The sequence below is a fragment of the Dromaius novaehollandiae genome, chromosome 2, assembly GCF_036370855.1.
Source record: "Dromaius novaehollandiae isolate bDroNov1 chromosome 2, bDroNov1.hap1, whole genome shotgun sequence".
NCBI lineage: Eukaryota > Metazoa > Chordata > Aves > Casuariiformes > Dromaiidae > Dromaius > Dromaius novaehollandiae.
Window position 1 is genome coordinate 47,513,843 of NC_088099.1, and position 23,293 is coordinate 47,537,135.

Consider the following 23,293-nt stretch of genomic DNA (forward strand, 5'->3'; position numbering starts at 1 on the left):
TCAGTGGTCCATGCTCTGTTAAAATCAACTTTTACGATATAGAAAACTTGCTGCTCAGTAAATAAACTATAAGACCACAAAAGCTAAAATGATGTATTTTACATACCACCACAATAATAATATCTCAACTATTAGAACAGAAAAGGGTTGTATATTTAGATCTCACAGAGAGCAAAGCATATTTATACTGACTGGTTAAACTCTCTGAATAAATGATTTAGGTTTAAGATGACATCACACTGAAACAACCAGATTTGTTTTCTTTTTAAATTCACATTCTTTAAACCAGTGGTTACTGATCTACAAGAACACATCTATATGGACTATTTAAGTCTCTTCTCCCCTGGAAGTGTGTGTATAACTCCCATTAATGCTAATGGGCATAAAGCACAAGCATTGAGGAGAAAATAGACCCCTCACTGTGAAAATAAATGTGTTCAGTTATTTTCAGACACGATGCTGAAATCAAACAACTAAAAGTACATAGTCTAAGGAGATAACATTACATAGTCTAACTGAAAATGTCACCATTATTTTTAACTCCCTGGTCATGGACTCTGTCATATTCTTCATGTTTCTGCTATCTGTCATAAAGACCATGACTGGATGACATGTCAGAATGAAAAGGGCCAAATCCTAAGTTCTTACACAAGAAAAGCAGCCCTGATCTTAAACTCCTTGCCTTCGCAAAGGATGCAAGGTTAGGCCTTGAGCCTTAGGTTTTCACTTAGGCCATATAATATTTTCTCTTTACACCATAACCATGGGTTGACTGCAGCAATAAATCTACTGTTCTCTGGAAGAGGTCTTTAAAACAGTGATGAATATAACAAGGTAAAAATTCCTATCACTTACATGATTTGATATCTTCCTTAATGATTTGATATCCTAGTATGTTTGCTGCTCTGATCAAAATTCATTGAATCAATTCTGCTTGTTCAAACAGGTAAGAAAATTTGCTTATATACAAATGTGAGGTTCAAAGACGCTGTGCTTTATTATAGCTCAAGAACACATATATCTATCTCTTTTCGTGATGGAACAACTTGTTGCGACTCTATAGCTAATCTAATGAGATGTTTGGAACAGTCATGAGAAAAGCACGGTTTAAAAAAGGAGGGAAAAGGAAGTGGAGTATTAATGTTTTCAGAGAATGTATTTAGGGTCTTTGTAAAAGCCTGCTGACTCTCTGATGGAAGTAATCACGCCCATCGTCCCAAAACAGAGGGGTACATCTTCAAATAAATGGATGCCATTAGGTTATCCACCAGTCAGAGATGAGCTTTAAAGAGTCTGTAGCCTAATGTCATGCCAGCTCTTCCTGAGATGGCACCTTTTCAGAAGTCAGTGCCACAAGAGAAGGGTAGCGTTCTACAGCTGAAAGATCAACTATCAAGGCTGAGCGTAAGGTGGTGTGATATGGTTGAATCAAATGTGAGAGCTAGGTGTTGCTAAGTGCTGTGCAGTCCAGCTCCCTACCCCCTGCCCCCAGCGACATGTTCACATCACTTCCCAGTACTGTCACTGGTGCTCATCTGCTCTCCCAGAGTGAGTTCATGGAGTTCATGGAGAGAAATACCCTTAGGAAAACCAAAGGTCAACACTGTTCCACTGATTTAGCTCTTTCTATCACAACGTGGGGTCAGATAAGCACTACTACTGGCATGAAAGGGGGACAGTAAAGTCTGTGGCTAGGGATGACTGGTTGACAGAGGGAGCAGGGCTGCCCCTTTCAAACTGAACCCTGAGCCCAGCCTAGCCATATCCCAGAAGCAAACCCACAGGAAATGGATAGTCCAAGGAGGATCCCATATTAGCCAAGGGTCTCACTTATCAGTGTCTACATACTGACAGAAAGAGGGAGCCTCAAAGGCTGCCATATTTCTGCCACACACTGCTAGAGATGCATGTACATGCTGTGGATCCACTGTGCATCATGACTGGGGACAGCTACGTAACTCACGTAATTCATCAGAGGGCTCTTTATGAACTGGCACAGAGGGTTAGTGAGAGAAAAAGCTGCTATTCACTGTGCAAGCCCTTGGTGGCAAGCATTAGAGCTGCAAAGTATTTCCGCATCTCCCTTAAGGGAGTGCTTTGTAACCACGAGAGTTGTGCTGGAGAACAGCTGAGCACCCTTCTTTTTCTTCTTTTTTAAACCAGAAAACCCTCCTAACAACACAGCAATCCTGGTAATATCTGAGGCAGCAGTCCAGACCACCTGTCCTAAATTACTGCAGAGACTGATACTGCCAAAATGAGCAGTAACTGCAAAAAGAACTGTAAATGAACCAGGCAGCAAATCAGTAAGTTCCCTCATTTATTCTGAAAGGGGGGAAGGGGCGTCAATGGCCCATGACATGTCAGCTGCTGTATGGGTGGACATTTATCTATTTGCGTAAGTATGCATGGAGCTGAGCTGGAGACGCTGGGGTTCCGCACAGGCCGAGCACACAACATCCATGAAGCACAACACGTTATGTAACACTGATCTGGACTCACACAAATAACTACTTTTGAATGGCTCTCTTTTCTTATTCTTCTCAAGTCATAGAAGCCTGACTTTCTTTTTGATCTGAGTGTATCACTGTGACTCATTTTGCAAGTTGAATTCTGATTATGCAGTGAAAAGGCCAAAAACTTAAATATTACTTCTTCTGCAGAGAACACTAAATCTATTTTCTCCTGGGTGAGCTTGCAGGGATAAACAATCCTGTGAATGGTTTGGTGTATGATATACAAAAAGAGACATTTCTACAGCCTGTCTAGACTCCCAGACAAGATCAGACTGTGTTGTCATCAGAGACATTTCCATAGCCTGTCATATCACTTGGAAGACTGAAAACCCACCATTTCAGAACAATCATGCAAAAATAGAAAACAAATAAAAACAGCCTGACCTGCCAGTGCTGCAGTGGAAATCTGAATATAATAACCTTACACAATTTAGAAATTATGCTAAAAATACAGCAAGAAGTTTCAGCAAATATTTGTGAAGACAGGCAACTCCTGCACAAGTGAATGCAATCCACATTATGAGTCATGCACAAGCAATTTTGCTATGGGCCATAAAATCACTTTATGAGAGTTACAGATAATTCTGTACGTATTCTATAATGTTTCCCTACCATGTAGAGATGGATATCTCAGTATTCTATCACAGATAATGATGGAAAACAAATTCTCTACATAAAAGCTGATTGCTCAGAGATTCATCCTTGACTTCCAAGGAACTGTAATGCCGACAGAACACTTTACACTGTATTCATCAACAAAGAGGCAGATTCCGTCAGTGCCAAACATGCTGCAGTTTAGCTGTTTTTTGTAGTATGTAGTAGGGTGAATTGGGAGCAGCTTTAGATGCAGAATACACATCCTGCTATTTCTCAGCGCCTGTGTATTCTCTTTATTGCTCATGCATCCCCAGTCCTTCAGAATGACACCTCTCATTTCCTCCTGTTAGCACCTCTGCACATATTCAGACAGAGGTATTAAAAGAACAGATTTGTTCTTCACATGCCATGCTGAGAAAATCTGCAACATCAAGCTAGTGATGAAGTCAGAGAGATTAGAATAAAAAAGTGAATCCTACAAGACCAACTTCAGAACAACACATCTTTTTGCAACCATATTGTCCTCTTTATGTTCCTATGTAACTTCTTCCAACTGTACTCAAGGAACCACTTAAAAGAATTGAAAATTGTTAAGAAACATTAAAGACCCTCAAAACAGACTTCCCTCATTAGACTTTCTCTAGTTAACTCTTTTGCAAGGTACTTTTACAACTACCACACTGTTGGCAACCCAAAATCAATGGGGATTCCACTGAAAGTCATCTGGCACCTTCTCTGGATGTGTCCTGCTCGTACGCAACAATGTATGATCTTTTCTCAAATTTGGAGGTGGTACCCTCCAGCAGTTGAGTCTTTAAAAAAAAGACATACCTCTCCAACATCATAGACCCATATGCGGCCTTCTGAATCACCAACTGCTACCTCCTTCCCAGCCTGGGCCCAGCGGACACGGTTGAGGGCAGAAGCTCCTTCAATTGTCACACTGGCTGTGGGAACCTGTTGAAACAATAGCAATAGAAATAACAATAAAATCATGCCACCTGTGACTCTACAGGTCAGTTTAGAATGTTCTGTTTAGCTGGATAACTCACAGGCCCCTTGGCATTGCTGAAAGTAACCTACAACCCTCGTTAGGGGGAAAGCAAAAAAGGGTTGTTTCTTCAGTCACATGTGCTAAAAAGAGAGAAGACTAATAGAATGCTTGGAATGGGTAGGGAAGACTTTTCCACAGTAAAGGGCAGCAGACAAACCAATTTTTCTTAACTTTGCAGACAGGCAAAACCACATCAGCTTTCTCAAAAGACAGTGATTTACGACCAAGAATCAACTGACCAAGAATCATTTCCGTCTTATCCTGGGTTCTTACCCATTACTTGGACCCAAATAACTCTGATCACAGAAAAATCCTAATATTCATGATGACATATCCTTTGAATTCATATTCAAATCTGCGGCTAGATACAGAGGTCAAAGCTCAGGTATTACTTAAGAAGAGCCCTGAAAATGACTTAAGAGTGAGGATGCAGCAGAAACGCAAACAGCTGAACTCAGGTTTAGAAACTCCTGTATTCCCACAATTCTCTTTTATACTCCTCCCATATTCCCAGGAGCCACCTTCTGGTTTAAACATATCTAGATGCTGTTTAATCCCCCCACAGTCAACCAACAAATCAACAGATGACGATTCTGGTTAGCATGCAGGATGAATAGAGTAATGCACATTAACCTTGGAGAAGTGTTTGTAATCTCTACTGGAATGATGCCGTCACAGAGATGCTGGAGGAGGAATAATTTGTGCAGGTGTTTGTCCCATCTCGGTAGATCATTCAGCTGATTTAGGTCACTTCATAAGACAAATGATAGGTAACCTGCAAGTCTGCTAATGCTCCACCTAGCCACCTTTAACAGGAGAACCTGCCTGAGCACGGAGTCTGCAGTTTGGCACGACAGACCTCTGAACATAGGTTTTTAGCTTTTATGTGTCTAGGTCAGAACAAATGGAACAGGACGGCAGTTGCAAAAGCAGCTCCTCCATCAGACTAATCCGCAGGAACAGGTCTTAGTCACCTGGAGGGATGGGGACAAGCAAATGTCCCAGGATCCATGACTGGATCCTGGAACAGCCCAGGCAAGAAGAGGCATCTGGATAGGAACCAGAGTCTGGGCTACATCTGGAGGAGTGACAGCTACTCCTGCCCTTGTTGGCGGGCACACTGTGCAGAAGCGGGAGGAAGGAAGCTTAAGCGTGATATTAAAACCAGGTTGGTAAATTGAGAAACTAACAAGATTAACAAAAACAATGTTTGACTAACTTCCGCTCAGCTTTTAGGCTGTAGTTTTATATTGTAGGTGCAAACATCCACATGAAAAATAATTTTAAGACAACGTTTTTATACTTCCACACCAACCTCCCTCTTCTCCTCAGCTCTAACCCCTTCAGTGTGTCACACCAGATCGGTGACAGTAGGAAGCAAAACCTCTGCAGACTTCTGGAGAGACTCCAGCCCTGGCCACAGCGTGTGCAGAGCCCCTCTACCAGCAGAGCAATGACTCGAAAGCAGGGCTGCTGCCTTGCACCTCTCCATCTGGAAACTCCCCACTTTTCTTTGTCACTGACTCTGACTAAAGGCTGTAAAACCAAACTGGTACCTCCTAGCACAACGGGCTTGGCAAGCTAACTTGTCCTCTCTGTAAATGGCTGCACAATGGTGTCCCTAGTCCCACACAGGAAATGAAAAAAGATTTTGTTTGTAGAATGATTTAGAAATAACGCTGGATAGCAATCAGAAAGCAGAGACCATCCTCCCCCTTTAAGAAGTTATTCAGAGGTACCTAAGCCACTGAACTCATCTCTCCACTGTTTCAGGCCTAGGTCCTGTCCAAGGCAGCATTACCAATAAAAGCCAGCATCCGCTCTAACTCCTCATCCCAACCCTGTTACTGCTTGGATCGTTCAAGTCAATGGCTTAAATCTGACATTGGGTCATTGACCCATGACAAAATCACATTAAAAAACAGGCAAGTTTTACTCCTGTGACCACTGATTTCTGGGGGGGGGAAAAAAAACTATTTTAATTCCAGCCAAAATTAATTGCATAACATTTGGAAATGGGTTTCTTCAAACAGCAACTAAATGCTACATATCTAGAGCACTAATCCACTAACCAGCTACGTTTCTCAGAAAACTGTAGATCAAAGATATTTGTCTCAAATGAACTACACAGCGTACATTTAAGAAACTGAATTTTTAGACGATCTTTCAGAAGGCTGAAATATTTAACACTGGAACTGGTTTTGTTGTTGTTAATACAGCACTCTTTCAGCGTTCCACATAAACAGCATGCATGCTGCAGACACAAAACACAACCTATTTTTAAAAATGCAATGGTTTCATAAAACCCTGTTACTACTCCACAAAGCTGTCTAACAAATCAGAAAGTAATCACGAAATAGTCTTTTAAAATCTAAATGAAAAGCCCTTCCTCCAGTGGTACAGAGAGAAATATAGTCAAACTCTATTACCTTAAAACAGATTTCCCTGCTTCGAATAATGATAAGTTAAATTACACACACCTATTTTAGATTTCAAAGGTCTGAGTTTATTTTATAATGGCGATATGGTAGCATTATGTTTTAAAAATTGCATTTAAAATACTTTATAAATCTCTAAAGTTGGTGCTTGTCAGATTTTTAACTATTCTGAAATGAGATTTTAACAGGTAACAGATTGAGAAAGACATACTCAGAAAAAACCTAAACAGTAAGAATATACTTTTTTACTTTTTGTGCTTAGGTAGTGTCAAAACCTGCTTGCAAATATATCTTTTATCTATTTCTAGGAATAGACACCATCGTCACACTTTCAAAGCAAAGGTATGACATGCAAAAGAAAAGTACGCTCAAAAGGAACATAATGCAGCAGAAATATGCAAATGTATAAATCAGTGTAATATCAGTTTATAGATAAATAAGACTCATCAATAACCCAGAGACCTTCTCTAACATTGATCCAAACAGAAATTTTACAGATACGTAGGTAAGAAATCAGCAATTGCTATCCTGAAACTATATGCAAATTTCACATACTGATCCGTAGAAATATTAATTCAGTTTGCAAAAGACTGAAGTGGGGCAAGTTTTTTGCTTTCTGAAGTTTTTTTTAATATTCATTTAACAAATATAAATCAAACATGATATCTTCCATTGCTATTATGAAAATCATTTCTGGTATCCACATATCAAAATGCAGCACACAAACACTCCTGTCATTTTAAACTGAGTAATTAGAGTGATTAAATCTGTGGTATGGTCAAATGATTTTAGTTATTTTGATCAGAAAGCATCTAGAAGTCGGGCAAAATGTTTTTAATAAACGTGGAATAACACTAGCTGCAACTGTGTCATAGTTCAAAAATTTTAAGGTAACTTATTATAACTAAACTCAGGTATTACTGGTTTACAAAATAATACCTAAATAACAATGTGGCTTATTTCCCAAATTAAACAAAACCAGGTCTCATTAAGAACAATCATATCTAGCTCTTACACAGAGATTTTTATGAATAGCTAGCAGTTAAAACATTAATACGCTCGTCATTTTCTACTGTCTCCATAAATACTTTGACATCATATATCTGACATCTAAAACTAATAATGTTGGCTGTTTCAAGATTTTTTATTACAAAGATTAAGTGCTGACAAAGACTTTTTCTTAGTAAATAGCAGAACAGATTTTGGTTGCGTAATCAGTTATGGAAATCTTGAAAATTTTAAACTAATTACGACCTACCAGATAGAGGGTCAAAGCAAACAATAATCACTTTCAGTTAGGATGTTTGAAAGAACTGCTTAAAGTTCTTCTTTTCAGTGGTACTTGTATGTCTGATACTGCTTCCCTTGCATAACAAAATCACACATACATTCAGATTCTGCTAGTTTATCATGTCTAGAGATTTTTATTTTTTCATCAGTGCTCAGTAAGGAAACCAAATGGTACTTCTTCCTCCAGAGATCCAAATTCAATTCTCATTAAAAATACAAAGCTATAATAATACAATGGAGATAATTCCAGTCTGATCCTTACATGAGAGCTGATTTTGACCTCTCAGAATGGAAATCATTTGTGAAATCCAGGGTGGCCTTACATGCAAAAGAAATGCAGGATTGAGCTTGAAATTATTTTTTTTTTTGTTGATGTTCCTATGTATGTATATGTAAACACACTAAAAATGTATCAGCAGTTTTCTACATACAGCATTATTATTGATGGGAATGGGATCAAGCGGTCCATACTAATTTTTTGGAAAAAAAATACAGTCTCATTGAATTAAATGGCAAAATATCAGTCGATTTCAGGCAGAGCAGGATTTCAGCCCTGGTATTTGGGAGGAAAGGGGTTTTTTTTTCCTTAAAATGCTGGGGTTTATGCTCTGTGTTTAAGCCTGCATTAATGAGAACACCTGAAGGATATGTCCCTCCCTTCCCAAAATAAATTCTGAGGAGACTCCTCCTGTATATCCTCCAGCTGTATGCGTTCTAATTAAAAAGGCTGTGCTGCTTCCTGCTCGGAGGACTTCAAAAGGCCTTACTGCTCCACTTGACAATACAGTGCGCCGTGTTGGTTCCTCTTACCTGTCTGTACTTATTTATGGCAAGCACCATTCACTGGAAACCACAAACAGTGCCTGTATTTTACTTTGGCTGAAATGCATATCATGTTTGCATGAAAGGCATATTAATGAACAAACTAATCTCAAAGAAAAACACTGTAGAAAACAGGGTGTGTGTGGAGGAAATACTGCCGTTTGTACTCTGGATCTTTTCTTTCTTGCAAATGAAAAGAACCTGCCAGTTAATATATGGCCCTGTTTATATGCTGTACTTTTATTTTGTTCTTCATTTTACACAGAATTGAGTAAAAATATGCAAGACTTCAGTTATGGAAAAATATTTCAATTCCCATTCTGAATACTGATTGCTCAAATACGACTTTAAAGTCAAATACAACTTTAGGTAAGATGACAGTTTTTCTCAAAATCATCTTCAAAAGGAAATTCAAATCCAGCAAAAATAATGTCAATACAAACCTGCAGTGTTTTTTTTGATCTAAAATAATAGGACAAAACAAAAAAGGGGCATTCATCATGTTTAGGAAGCGACTTAAAAAAAAAACTATTTTCCATTCTGCATGTTTGCAGAAAGCTCTCTGATTAATCCCTTCTGCATCGGCGGAATTTAAAGCTGTGATATTTTATCCCCAATTGTCCCTTCTATTGAGTTAATACAACAGTATAAAACTCTTTTTTTCTTTCGAATTTGCGCTTCTAAATATCGCGGCAGGCTTTGCAAATTTTAAAGAGAAAAAAAAGGCGGGAGAGTAGAAAATCACAAATAACACGTGAGAAAGATTCCCTTAAAAAAAAAGCAGAATAGCTAGATATTCAGAAAGGTAAGAAGTGAAAGAAGGAGCATGGGCGCATTAGATTTCTATCAGGACCGAGGTATTACGGGCTTGCAAGCTGCTAGAATCTCACGAACATTTGTAGTAGGGGATAATTATGCAGGAAAATTACCTCTCTCACTGAAACACGAAATAATAACAAACTAACAGTCCTAAGAGCAGGCGGCTTGGGGGAAAATAATTTGGAAAAAGCTGCCTGGAAAGCGCATCCCGGCCGCGGGGTCCGGCCGCCGCAGGCGCGGGCTTGGCAGCTCCGCGCGGTTGTTACCGGGCTGTCAAGTCGTGACAGTCTGAAGGAGAGGAGGCATCAAAAAAGTGGTATTTCAAATGCCTCACTGAAGTGCGGTGTGCCAGGAAGGGGGGGGGGGGGGGTGAAGAAAAAAAAGGGGGAATTACGACATGGGAGCGGTTTTAAAAGTGTACCTTAAAATAACACTGAGGGGAGGGAGAACCCGTCCCGCGCAGGCACCGCGCGGCTTTATTCGCGTCTGCTGCCCGGCGGCGCTGGCGGGAGCCGCCCCTCCCCCAGCCTCTGCAGGTACCCGCGGCCTGGCCGCGGGGGCGCCCCCGGCCGCGGCGCCTGCCCTCCGCCCCGCCGTGCCGTGCCGCGGGCTGGGCGCGGCGGCCCACGCCCGCCTCCCCGGCGGCGGGGCGCCCCGAGCCCCCGCGGGCGGGGCGCGCTGGGCAGCGCCGCAGGCCGCTCCCCGCCCCCTCCGCCCGCCCGCCCGCCCGCGCGCGCGGCCGCCGCACCTCGGTGTCGTTGTTGAGGTTCCAGAGGTCCAGGCGCCCCATCCCGTCCACGCAGGCGAAGAGCGCGGGGTGCACGGGCGACCACATGACGTCGTAGACATAGTCGGCATTGTCTTCAAAGGAGTAGAGCGGCTTGTTGTGCTGTAAAGCAGGGAGAAGCATGAAGACTTCGTGGCGCTAGTGCTGCCTCGGGCTGTCTGGCGAGTCTAATTAAAAACTTTGCACATTTACAAAGTGTCATAAAACTTGCCCAGATGAAAGGTCCTTGCGAAGGGTGGGACGGAGCTTTAATGGGGCAACGGCGGTCCGGCGGGATGGATGAAATGCCGGGCGCGAGGGGTGTGGGACACGCGGGGGACGGCGCGGGGGGAGCGCTGCTCCAGGCTGGCACACCGGCGGCAGCGGCGGGGGGCAGAGCGTTGTGCCCGAGCCGGCCCGGCCCGGCCCGGCCGGCCGGGGAGCCGCGCCGCAGCCTCCGCGGCGCCCCGCGCCCCGCGGGCGACGGCTGCCACCTAGCGGCTGGCGGGCCCAAGCGGGGCGGCGGCGCCGCGGCCTCCCTCGGCCTCCGCGCCATGTCGCCTCAGGGGGCCGGCCCGCGCCGCCCGCCCCGACCCCCCGCCCCGCCGCCCGCTCAGGTCGCCCGCGCGGGCAAAACCTCCGCAAACTACATCAAAATCGACGTGTGAAGGAATGGGCGGCGTGGCCGTTGGGGCCGTTGGGCGTCGCGCGGGGCTGCGCTCGGCGTGGAGCACACGCTGTCGCCTCCAGCACCCTGGGCGTCGGAGGCACGCTGGAAAGTACACCAGAAAGAAAATGTAATTGTCCGCCATGAATTATTCATCGCATCTGGCTTGTCTAATTTTTGCATAATGGCTGCGCTAATCCCTGATCAATTAATGGGAAATGAAATTTAAATGATAATGAAAACTCCAGAGATAAAAGAAATTAAGTATTCTCGTGGCTTGTGACAGAAATCTAAACAATGGGATTTTTTAACTGTCTTCCTCACCCCGTCAGCTGTCTGTAACAGCTCTACCGTTTGGTTCACCGTCTGCACAAGCGGGGCTCGGTGGAGATCGAAGAAATGCGAGATGAGCGCTCAAAGCCCTGATCCTGTATTTTATGAAGACTTCAGTAAGAAATGAAGTATCACACAGGAAGCCTTTGTAAAATTTTAACACATTTTTATAGGATGTCTCACTATCTCAGAAAGGTTATTTTAGAAAACACCTCTGTTCATTTTACAAAGGAAACATATTAATATTAGGAATGCCTGCAATACATTATGTGGCTGTAAATCATTTTTCCTAAAACTGAAGTGACTGATTGCAATTATTATATTCTTTTTCTTTTGTATATTATTTATTTGGGGCAATAAAGCAATCATTTTAATCTCTGTTTACAGCTAGGTCCTTGCCAGTTTTATTTTCTGTTGTCCTGCAGTACATAATGCTTTGATGTTTGTGCTGCAAAAACTACAGCCCTACGCATGGGAGAGTGTGTATACACACGTGTATCTCTGTAGAAATATGTCTGCAGCACTTGTCAGTATGCACATGAAGCGTTTTTATTGCAGTACTGTAAATAGTTTAAAAATATTTCTATTCATCATAGGTATTATGAACCTAAAATATATTCAGAGGGTTAATTGCAGGACTTTGTCTTTTGATAAAGTACTGAAAATACAACAGTATTGAATTCTATATGCCAAATTTTATTATATTTGAATTAGTAAAAGACACTTTGTATAGTTGCAGGATCAGGTCTCAAATTTTCATAATTGGCCTAATGTTTTTGTGTATTTCCTAAGAATATCAAACATTTTGTTTTATGTGACAATAAAATGATACTGGAGCTTGAATTTATTACCTGAAATTTATATAACATTTTTATTTCTTTTCCAAAGCTAGAGTTTTGCAAAAAAAAAAAAAAAAAACAAGAATATTTTCTTACCTAAACAAGACCTGATTCTGCAAACACATATGTATCTGCTTAGTGTATGATCAGTACCAGTGGAGTTACTTGCATGTGTTAATGGAATTACTCACATGCCTGTGCGAAAGCATTTGCAGTATTGAGGGCCAAATGAATACCAAGCCTTTCAAGAGGTGGAGGTACTTCATAGGAAATGTGAGAGTGAATTTCTTCAGCTGTGAGTCAGGAAACAGAATTTAGAGGGGGCCACACAGATCCACAATGCCTATCTGCCGTATTGTACATTTTCACCAAAAACATCTAATGTAGGTTCAAAGATATCAGCCATCTAAATGATGAATAACTGTTCTTTGAACACAATAGTATATTTAAGGTAAAAGAAATCTGGCCAACTCTTAGGTGGACAGTATTTTTCTTATACATGGGAAATGTGCTGCACACACAGCACTTCAACATTAAATGTCATGGGAGAAGTAAAAAAGTTCCACACAAGTAAGGGGACCATTAAGATATCAGTCAAACCAGAGCAGATTTCAATCAACATTTCCTTTTTGTCGACATACCAAAACTTGTTTTGATCTTATTTTAAGACGTGACACTTTTTATGCTCTTTCAGTTCTGCGAGGCTATTTTCCAGCTCATGAGTAAAGAACAGGCATTAGAAGGAAAAGGTCAGGAGATGTGGTTCCAGTCTGAATGCTGTTGTTGATTTGCTCTACAATCTCAGGCAAATAGCTTTAGCGAATGTGCCTTAGTTTCCCTGTTTGCAAAGCGGAAACACTTTTTGAGGTGCTGGGGGTCTATGGCGAAAAGCACTGCAGATATGCACTGTGTATTGCATTTACCGTAACAGTGGAAATATTCACAACCAGATACGAAGTCAGGGGAAAATCTGTACAACCAGAATAACATGGCCTTTTAGAAGGATCTCAGACATGCAAGGAGTGAGACACGAATGAATGAAGGTGAACAGGGTGTGGAGCATTACAGAGAAGCAAGAACTTTCCACCACCCGAGCGGCCCAAGTAAAAGGTGAGATCCCACTGCAATGTGGTTAGGAAAATGGGGAGGAAAATCTATCACACGGCACTACCAAGCAGTGGTAGTAGGGCTGGGCTATATAGCCTTCATAGTTTCCCCAGTATATCTGCCCTCCCAGCAAAAGCATCCTGCTACTAGGAAAAAAATGTTATTTCCCATACAATTTCTTTAGGTATTGCACCCTTTTAACTAGAGGAGACCATAAGAACAGCCATACAGGCTCAGCCTAAATATCCCATCTTGCTTAGCAGCCTGTCTACCATAATTAAAGAAGAGATGGTGCCCTTTCTTAAAAGCTGACATTTCATCCTGGTCTGCCTTAACCCACTGAGAGCAGTTACGTTGATTTCAAGGTGAAGACTCCATTTGAAAGTTTAAGTGTGTATATAAATGTTTGCAGGAATTGCTTACTATAAGCTTGTTAACTACGGGCCCAGGCCTGCAGACACTTTTAATGTAAGGATTTATGCGTAAGGACCAATACCAACCACTTCTAGAAAATGTTAAAATGTGGAACCATGTAAAGGTCACTTTAAAGCAGTTTTAAATTACCAAAAATTCAGACTTACACAATCTATGACAAACATATGGCTATTATTATAAAACAACTGAAATTTAAACTTGATGAGCTTTCATTCTTAAATATCAAACCACTCTGTTATTCAATAGAACAGAAGAAATAGTTGAAAGCAGTATCTTGAGACAAACTTGGGCCAAATCTGTGTATTACTGAAAAAGACAGTTTGGGGTAAAAACCTGGCCCTACAATGAAGTTTTGCCATTGATTTCAATAGGATAAGAATTTGAGTATTTAGTGAAAAAAATGAAAAGTTCCAGTTCCAAGACGTGTTTTTGTCTCATTGATTTAAGCATGTGTCTACAAAATCCATTGTTCATCCTCAGTGTTTGTATGCAGGCATTCTTTAACAGAACAATGCTGAGTGAACAACAGATTTTAAATGCATGGGAGCTGTCTAAGAATTAGCACTTGCCTATGAATTAATAAACTCACCTAGCTAAATACTACATGTTTATATAAAAGAGGTATTTTTTCCACATATAAATTTGACCAGTCTATTCCACTTCTTATTTGCATAGAAAAATTTTCTTTAATCCAGGAGGCGCCACACATAAAGTAGCTAATTATCCATATAAAGGACTGTATACATATTCACAGGTTTTAACTAGCATCTGACTTCTTGAAAGCCATGGAAAAAGCTGTTGGTTTTGCCTTTTCCTGAAAGAAGTGCTTTACACATTGGCACAATTTCTATGGATATCAGCTCCACCTAAAGGTACTTCCTTAGACTGTGCATTCAACAACAAAGATGTGATACCAGGTATTCTATTTATTGAGCATTGTCACCCCTTTTTAATTTTCACTCCCTCGTTTTTCATTCTAAAGACAATGGGACAGATCTTTAGTTCTGGCTTACAGTGATTAACAACAGCCACGAATGTGGTGCAGTATTATAAATTGTTTTAAGCTAATTTCATTTTTTTAGGTGCACAGCAAATATGACAGATTCATTAGTCTTTGGCATAGAAACTTTCCAAACTGGCTGATGTGTTTATTTAGGCTCAAACTCTTACTCTTGGGTACCTGGAAAGAGCAGTCTCAGAGCGTTCCTGAGCAGAGTGGCTGCTGTTGCGTCTGGCCCTTGAACAAACTGGGGGATTTGGCCTCTATAGGAGGCAACTTGTATGAATAGCTTTTATTCATTAAAAAAAACAAATCAACTACAAATAGCATCAAAAAACGACATCACTTCTGGCATAGATAACATAAAGTGAAGCCAATCTGTGCTGTCTGTATTTAAACAAGTGTAAAGCTGTCAAACTGACCAGAAGGGAATACAAAGGAAATCAGGATAAGGCACAGCTTGTGGGTCTAACGCTCAGGTTAGGATCTGGGCTCTTTCACTGTTTATAGACCAAGGCTACTAGGACCAGTCCTCTCCATCCTGAGAGAGACAGCTTACTACTCTGCTGAACCCAGGCTCATCTATTCCTTCCTGATGCTGCCAGTTAGTAGCCGTCTGGGGTTAAAACACCTGTTTGGGGTTATTTGTTTTTACATCTTGTAGTGGGGGAATAAGTCCACAGACTCAGTTCTGTCCCACTCTGCTATGTATACTTTAAAAAGACACAGTATTCCCAGGAACTGTTAAATTGCCTGGGCAGAGCTAGCACCAGAATGCCATAAATCAGAGGTGCTAGTTACAGGTACGTCCACGATGGCTCAGCAAAGCCCGTCTGCATTATCCGAAGGGCATCATTATCCCTTGGACCCCGGTACTATACAATTAGCAACTTGCAGTCTGCTCCACCTTCTCCAGGCCTAGCCAGACCTTCAGGGATGACAGTGGGAAAGCAAAAAGGAGGATGTTTATGCTCTTCAGCTTTAGCCACCCGATTTCACAGGCTGAGGTGCCCTAAATTGAGCTATATGAATAATCCCTCCTTCGCCTTCCTTTAAGTTCCTTTTTGGCCATCAGATTCACTCCTGAATCACAGATGAACCCATGGGCTCAGTGGACACTTCACTGAGCTATGACCTATGTAGATGTAAGTACCCTAAGGTATGGTACGTGGCCTATAGTGTCATCCAGTATGTATGGACAATGATTAGTGCATTATGCTAGTGGGATACTATCAATATTATGGTTCAGTACTTTTTAAGCAGGTCATCGAACAATAAAGGCCCCCTCTCCTTTGATTATCACTCTTCAGGATGTGATTGGTTTCCTGGCCCTCTTGAAATAAATGGAAACACTACCATTTACTGGACTATTGCTCCTCAAGTCTGTAAATGTTCACTGTTAGATGTATGTCAGATGCACTGCACTTACTCTGTTTACAATGTATAGAGGAAAATTCTCCAAAACCCTGAGTTCCCAAAGAAAGCAGTGGGAATGACAGAAATTCAGTGCCTCACAACGTTGTGTTTCCCAATATATGCTCCTTTTCTGTCATTTCAAAGATGATGGTGCTTGCATCCATTTACAAAAAGTCTTATACAGGCTGTCAGGTGATTAGGTCTCTAAATCAACTCTAAATGGCATTTTTGGACAAGTGAACAGGCTTTATTTTTAGATTCAGTAGGGACAGGAGGAAGAGACCAGTATGGAAATGATCCCTATACTCTTCAAGGCCCTGTTTTATTTAAGTACTGTGGTGTTACTAAACTGATTGTTTTTTTGGCATCCTAAAGTTTGCTGACAGTCAAGGCAGAAAGCTTTTCACATTTATAAATCACTGTTGTTGCAGAGATGCTGAAACTGTTGCCTCTCTTAATTGCCAATAATTTTAAAAAGTCCAATATTTTTGCATAAACATGTGGGAATTATTATACATGGAGGAGGGGGATAAGGGTGGAACTGAAAGGGAAGAGGGTATGAGAGCAGACCAAGTCTGGAGATAACATGATGATTACATTTTTGTGGTTTCCTTCAAAGTCAAAGCGTCACGGGTGAGCTTACAAGAAGGAAGCAAAGGAAAAAAGGGTTGATGATTGGCACAGGCGGTTTTAATGAGAACCGATCTTAATATCTAATACTGTGGCATGGAGAAAAAGAATGAAAGAACTTGGGAAGTCAGACATCACCTGACTTTTAGGAGCGTCGGAAAGTCAGACAGCAAAGCTTTCAGGGTGTGTGGAGATAGCCTGTAAGTTATACTGACAGGTAAACTGCTGATTTGGTTAATCCTCCATAGCTGTTTTAGGCCCTCTGCAGAGATGTAACACGTTCAGGCTGCGCTGCTAGACTTAAGTTGTTCACTTTGGTCTTCTAGCTTTCTTCTACCCTGCCCTCCCACTTAGCCAACAGAGAAAGACCTTTTTACTTTTTCAAGACAAAAAGCATGAGGCATGCCAGTTTACTAGTGCACGTTAGCTAAGGAACTATTTTCAGTGAGTTTGATATAAATGTGTATTAATTGATCACTAATTCCTAAATGTAGATGAATTAATGAGAAGACATCTGTTTGCCAAGGATGAACTTTCCAATATATCAGGAAGTATGCAAGGCCTCGAAACTCTGCAAAACAGGCTTAGGAAAGACTGCATGCGGAGACTGATATGCAGGCTGGGTTACCATGAGGCACCATGCTGGGGTAGTGTTCCCCAGTTCACTTTCTCCCCCGTTCCTACTGGACAGGCTGGTCAACACTTGATTCTGTGTTTTAGATCACCCAGTTTTTTTCACAGCCCCTCTCACTCCACACTTGCTACAGTTGTGCCTACAATTCCTACTGCTTGAGGTTAGTACCTTCTGATCCACTTGCCCACCTATTTCACATCACGGTGATTGTTATGTGGATGGCAATGGTGGAGAAGCCTGTGCAGGTATTTGCCATTTGCTCCATATTTCTTCAGGCTTCTGATTTCATTGCTAAATGTTGAGCAAGTTTTCCACCTTTTATTTAAAACATGCTTTAAGCATGCCAGCATTTCTTTCTATGCTACTAACTATGCATTTCAGTCACTGGATTTCTTAGAAAATATTATTACTTTCTTCTGTAATTTCTACCTACTTCTAAAGATAGCTCAGGGTTTTTTAAGAAGCTCAAAACACTACAGAAGGTCTTATTGTCCCAGACTAGCAACTGATTTACAATTTATGTAGCTCATACTCCTGCCTTTGTATTAATATTTTTCTGGATTTTTTTCAGAGAAAGGTTTGAGGGACTTGCTGAGAAGCATGCATTAGGTATGGTTTTGCTAGACTGGCAAAAGGAAGAATCACCAAATCCTGTTTAGGTGTGAAATACTGAAGAAGAGCTGATTTGGTATTCTCCCTTCACTGGTCACTCCCCCTTTATATCTCACATAGGTGAATCGGAGACCAAGGAGGATGTTTCGGGGGAAGCCAGATCACCGTGCAAGGGCTCTCCTGTCAGGCAGGAGAGGCAGCAGCACTCCCTTGTGTCCTGAGCCTACTTCTGCTTGAGGCAATGGGACTGTCTCACTGCTTCAGGCCTCAGGTTGTTAAAGAGAGGCAGTTAGCTCAAATTACTGACTTACTTTTCTGTTTACAGAAAACCCTATGACGTGTGTGTTCCAGACCCCAGGGACAAAGCTCTAGAAACAAAAATCTTGTGGTAATATTTTACTGCTGCTGTTAAATTTGGTGGCTCACTCCCCCAATGTTTAGAAACACAGAAGTCTTGAGATCCTTCTCTTTCCTCTCCACCCTTTCCCCTGCTTCCAGTGCCTTTTGTGGTTAAACTACAGGGCCTGGCAGGCTCTTCCCCGTGATTCTGATTTGAACATGGAAAATACTGCTTCATCATAGGGTACCTGGCCCTGTATTGCATGTGGACTCAGAATTATTAGGCCTCCAAGCAACCCTGTTGTTCCAGTTTCACCATTCCCGTTGCTGGGAAGTACAGGCTGGCGCGTGGGGAATACTGCAGAACACCAAATACAGCCTGATGCCTCAGCACTGTCTGCTGCACAGTCAAGACTAGTATTTGTAGCTGCTATCACCAGGATGCCTGCAGAGCTTTCATGGGTCAGCGAGCAATGATTTTGAGGCTAATTGTTATTGAAGAGAATCCATCTTGTAGCATTTTGAATACAGTTCTTTTTTTTTTACTGATAACAAAAGTCTCTCACATAGCACAGAGAAGACTGCTGCATGAAGCAGGTGGGAGAAAATTCCCATTAGTGTATAAATCCTGTGTTTTATATATTGATAATTTTCCTGAAATGTTTCACTATTACATGTGAGCCTGGTCGTTCAGCATAATTCTGCAACAGAACAGGCAGTGAGAGGTCTGCATTTTGATTTGAAGGAAAAAGGGATCGCGACTTTCTTTTGTACAGATTATATGAACTCCTGAAATCAAATTTTGCTTTCCATATGCAAATAAAGCTTTCACTGGCTACAGCTGGATTTGTTAGGGTTTTCTGAAGTAGAGTTTAGCCCAGTGAGTTTTTCACAACAGCCTCACTATTTTAGGTGCCTATTTTATTTTTTGTGTGTGCAGTTCTTCACAAAATGTTTCACAAAGAAGAAACATGGTTCACATGAGTAAATGAAATATGTCGGCCAGCTGAAGCATATTTTCCTATCACTTTTCAAATATGGCTACACTGAAAACCAAAATCATGAGAAACATTTCATGTGAAGAACTTGGGGCTGATTTCAAGCCACCTGACCTCACTTTGGTTTTGCTCTTTAAAATTACCTAGAAAATACCATAATCTTCTTTTTTGTACAGCTGGATGAGAGCCAGACCTCTGGCTCCAGAGGTAAAGGGCAAAACGAAAAAAATCCTGTCTGAACAGGCAACTCCACCCTCTTCCCCAAGTCAGCTTGGCCTTTTGACAGAAAGTGAGTTCTGAAGCAAATTCATTCATTGCCTTGTTTTTGGACAAAACTCAAAATTCTGAACTCCCACCGCAGAGAGACCATTTCCATGAAATTCAGCATGCTATTTTATCACCCTTTGTGTTTCTCTATAATAAGATAAAATTAGCATTTGGGCAGTGATTAATCAGATTAATCATTTTAATTACTTTTATCAAAGAAAAAAGTCTGCACTGGAAATGATGGTGGTCAAAGGAAGGGGATTGCCTTATGAGCAGATTCAAGAAGAAGCCACATGTTCTAATCCAGCAGTGAGGGGGACCAAAATAATCCAAAGTAATAGCAGTTAAATTGTCCACTGAGCTAGAAGTTTCAGCCTCACCAAAATCAGTGTTAGGGAGGGAGCAGTTAAGGATTCCATAGAAGAAAATAGGGAAAACAGTCTGCATTCAGTCCACCTATTCCCTGAACAGACTAAATCTTTGGTCTCCCTCACAGAACATTATTTCTTTTCCTCTTTTTCCTCTTGATGTTATTTCTTATGCCTCCCTAAACTGTTGGAGTCCTATTCAGATCGCTCACCATGGGACCACAGACAGATGTAGATTGCATCCAGATTCAGTGGGGTCTTAATTGCAGAAAGCCAGAGGTCTTGATACCCCTATCATTTGCGTTAGCATCTGGTCAGAGCACACCCTGGTTCTCTTCTGCTTGTGGATACATAGATAGCTCTTTGTCTGCAGAACCAAGGTGTAGATGTGTGTGTGGCATGGCATAAAGAAGCACTTATGTCAGTTCTGTCCTGGTAGCAGTTTGGAAGATGATCAAAAAAGGATACAGACCCAGGAGCTCAGAAGTGGTGCCCCATCTGCCAGTTTAGATATGACCTGTGGCTTTCGAAATGCAAGAAAGCCAACAAAAGCTCCAACAACTGATTATCTAAAGCTGCCAGACCCTGGCTCCTGTATAGCTAAGAGTTATCTAATGTATGCACTGTATATGTATTGCTTCTATATTGATATGTACTGCTTCTGTCCAGTGGCTGCATAGAGAACCAAAGTATGAAAGCCTGAATAATAAAGGATCTAAGAGCATCCAACTTCAGATGCAACAGGAGACATCTAAAGTGCCTCATGTACTAAGGTGAGGAGACTGAATGTGGCCCACAGGATTTAGGAAAACATAGAAAATAACACCAAGAATGAACAGGTTCAAGACTGAAAGCAGTAATACTTTGTAAATTTTACTGAATCCATCTCTCACTTATGCTTAGTGTATGTAAGACAAGGTATGTGACTAATATCTGAAATAATGCCAAGAAATGAGTTTTGTGTTAGTTTAAGCAAAAATTATAAATTAAGGACCTGGTCATGTAAGTTCTATTCAGCTACACACTTCCATCCCTCCAAATTTCACCTAGGAGCACTAACTTTAAGGGCACCAGCAGGTCCTTTGTGAAACCTCTGCATTTCACCAGTCCATTTAGAGATCAGTCTGATCCTGTTACAAACTGGAGAAGCAGGGCTAGCCCCAACTGGACAAGACTGGTTTTCATCAGGAAGCGTCAGCACATTAAAATCAAAGCTTTACTTCAGGAAGATCCTACTGTCCATGAAACCAAATGAGTTCATAGGCACAAGATAGAGCTCTGAGCAAAACGGCAAGATCTTCACAGCACTTCCTCCCCTTAGGGGAGACACATGTTCAAGTCCTACTCATGCAGTCCTATGCAGTGTGGCTTGGTGCCCAAACCACTGGCTTACAGAATACTCCCATGGAGCTCCCACAGTCTTCACAAGTAATTAGACATTCCCTAGAATGGGAATGTCTTTTATGAAGCAGGGGAATGCTATATACCTTTAACCACTAGCCTCAGTGTCTCTAACCTATGATCCACTGTAATCACCTGCCTGGGACTTCTCTAAATCAAGTAATTGACTCTAGCATTTCCAACTAGTGTTAAAACTTTTTTACGAAAGAGAACTCACCGAGTTGTCACAGTGGTTCTGCTAAGTTTACTGTCCTTTTATCATGAATAGTATTTGACAGTATCATTACTTGGGTCTTTAACTTCAGGCAATGCTATCTGTAAACACAAGAGGTTGTCACTCACTCACTTAATTTGACTGAAATTATACTAGAACAAACCTGAGTCAGTAACCAGGTATCTTCATACATGTTATTTGTAATCTAAAAAATAATAACTTGTTAATCTAAAAAAAAGTGTTGCTCTGACCCTGTTATTTTAGCAAACTTTAAACATTGCCATTTTATAAGTGCATTGTTTTTTTGGTGACTAATCCACACAGTCATGTAATGCTCTGATTCATTTTGCTACACCAGTTTCCATGACAGTAAGTTTGTTCTAACAAGTTGATCATATTAGATCCCATCAGCCAGGCTTTGGGGAGGGGGAGGTACCTGTCTTTAGCAACAGCACCACCACATGCTTCTTTGCATTGCTCTAGTGATAGGCTCCAACTTGACCTCTGAGGACAGTATTCAATCTCTAGACCAAATTAAAGCCAGTGGAGGCCAAAGTTATATGCTGGTAGGAAGGTATGAAAGTGCAAGGTAAAACCGTTTATTCAGAGAGTCAGGAGGATTGGGGTCATACCAAGATACTCAACCAACAGATGGGTAAAAGAAACTGAAGGTACAGAAATGTACACGAAGGTACATAGCCCAGAAATGTCAGTTTTGCTGCTTAAAATGTGGTTTATCAATAAGCACAACAGACTGCAGACTGGAACAACACAGGGCATCAAAAGAGAAGAGCAAGACATGAAGAGCACTAAAAAGAAAAAGCAAAAGGAGAGAGACTGAGAAGAAGCAGTTACCGTTAATGCACATACTAGAAAGGCAAAAATGAGCAGGGACACAAAAGTAGGAGTCAGTCACATGCACACATGCCCTCTAGCTTGGTTAGTCCTCGCTAAGGATTTCAGGGTGGTCCCATTACCAGTCTGCCCATCTCCTCTCGCTCTGATTATAGCACTCATCACCATTACTTAAACATTAGGCAAAAATGAAGATAAGAATGGATAGGGGACTACAGCAATGCCGTTATTGCACTGTTATTCCAATCTCTCTTCTCCTCAGCTGCCCATCTAAGCATCAGTTAGTCATAGACCCAAAAGGAGAAAAACAAAGTCAGTCATTAGCAGTTCCCCTCAAAGGAAGGAGACATAGGAGGGACGAAAGAGCTGACAAAATCCATCTCTCTATCCAGACCTTTATCGACTCTCTCAGCAGCAAACAAGCCATCCTCTAAGCTTTGGCTGAAATGAGCTTATGTTCTGCTACGCTTTAACAATTTCAGGTTAGCTTCTGTCCCTTGACACAATATCTAAAAATTTCCACTCCATGCAGCAATTGCTGTAATAATAACAATGCTTACATTTCATTATTTAACCTCATGCTATTCCTTCATGAGGATTAGTGCTTAATTAATTAACAACACTTAGCATTTCCACTTAGCACTCTACCTCTTCAAAGCATCATACAGACAATACCTAATTAAGGGCAGAGCTCCACAGACGCTTCACATCAGGACTTTCCTTTGACAGCTCTACATCCAAGACTTGCTCACATGGTATAGCATGAATTCAAGGTGAAAGCCCTATTGATTTCATCAGGACCCAGGTAATGCCCTGGATATCAAGTGACCATCCTTGCAAATTACTTTTCTTTTCCTACTTGTTCTGGCTGCTTAC

At 41.4% G+C, this 23,293-nt stretch overlaps 1 protein-coding gene across 6 annotated transcripts in view; it reads right to left on the reverse strand.

The window, feature by feature from the left end:
• The window catches only part of DYNC1I1 (dynein cytoplasmic 1 intermediate chain 1), a 198,307-nt gene that overhangs the window by 16,063 nt on the left and 158,951 nt on the right, over positions 1-23,293 (reverse strand). For all 6 annotated transcript variants that reach the window (XM_064506384.1, XM_064506388.1, XM_064506383.1 and 3 more), the window contains 2 exons: positions 10,285-10,425; positions 3,945-4,070 (listed from right to left, as the gene is read on the reverse strand). In XM_064506384.1, the coding sequence (XP_064362454.1) occupies positions 3,945-4,070; positions 10,285-10,425 (267 nt within the window). The remainder of the gene's footprint in view (positions 1-3,944; positions 4,071-10,284; positions 10,426-23,293) is intronic.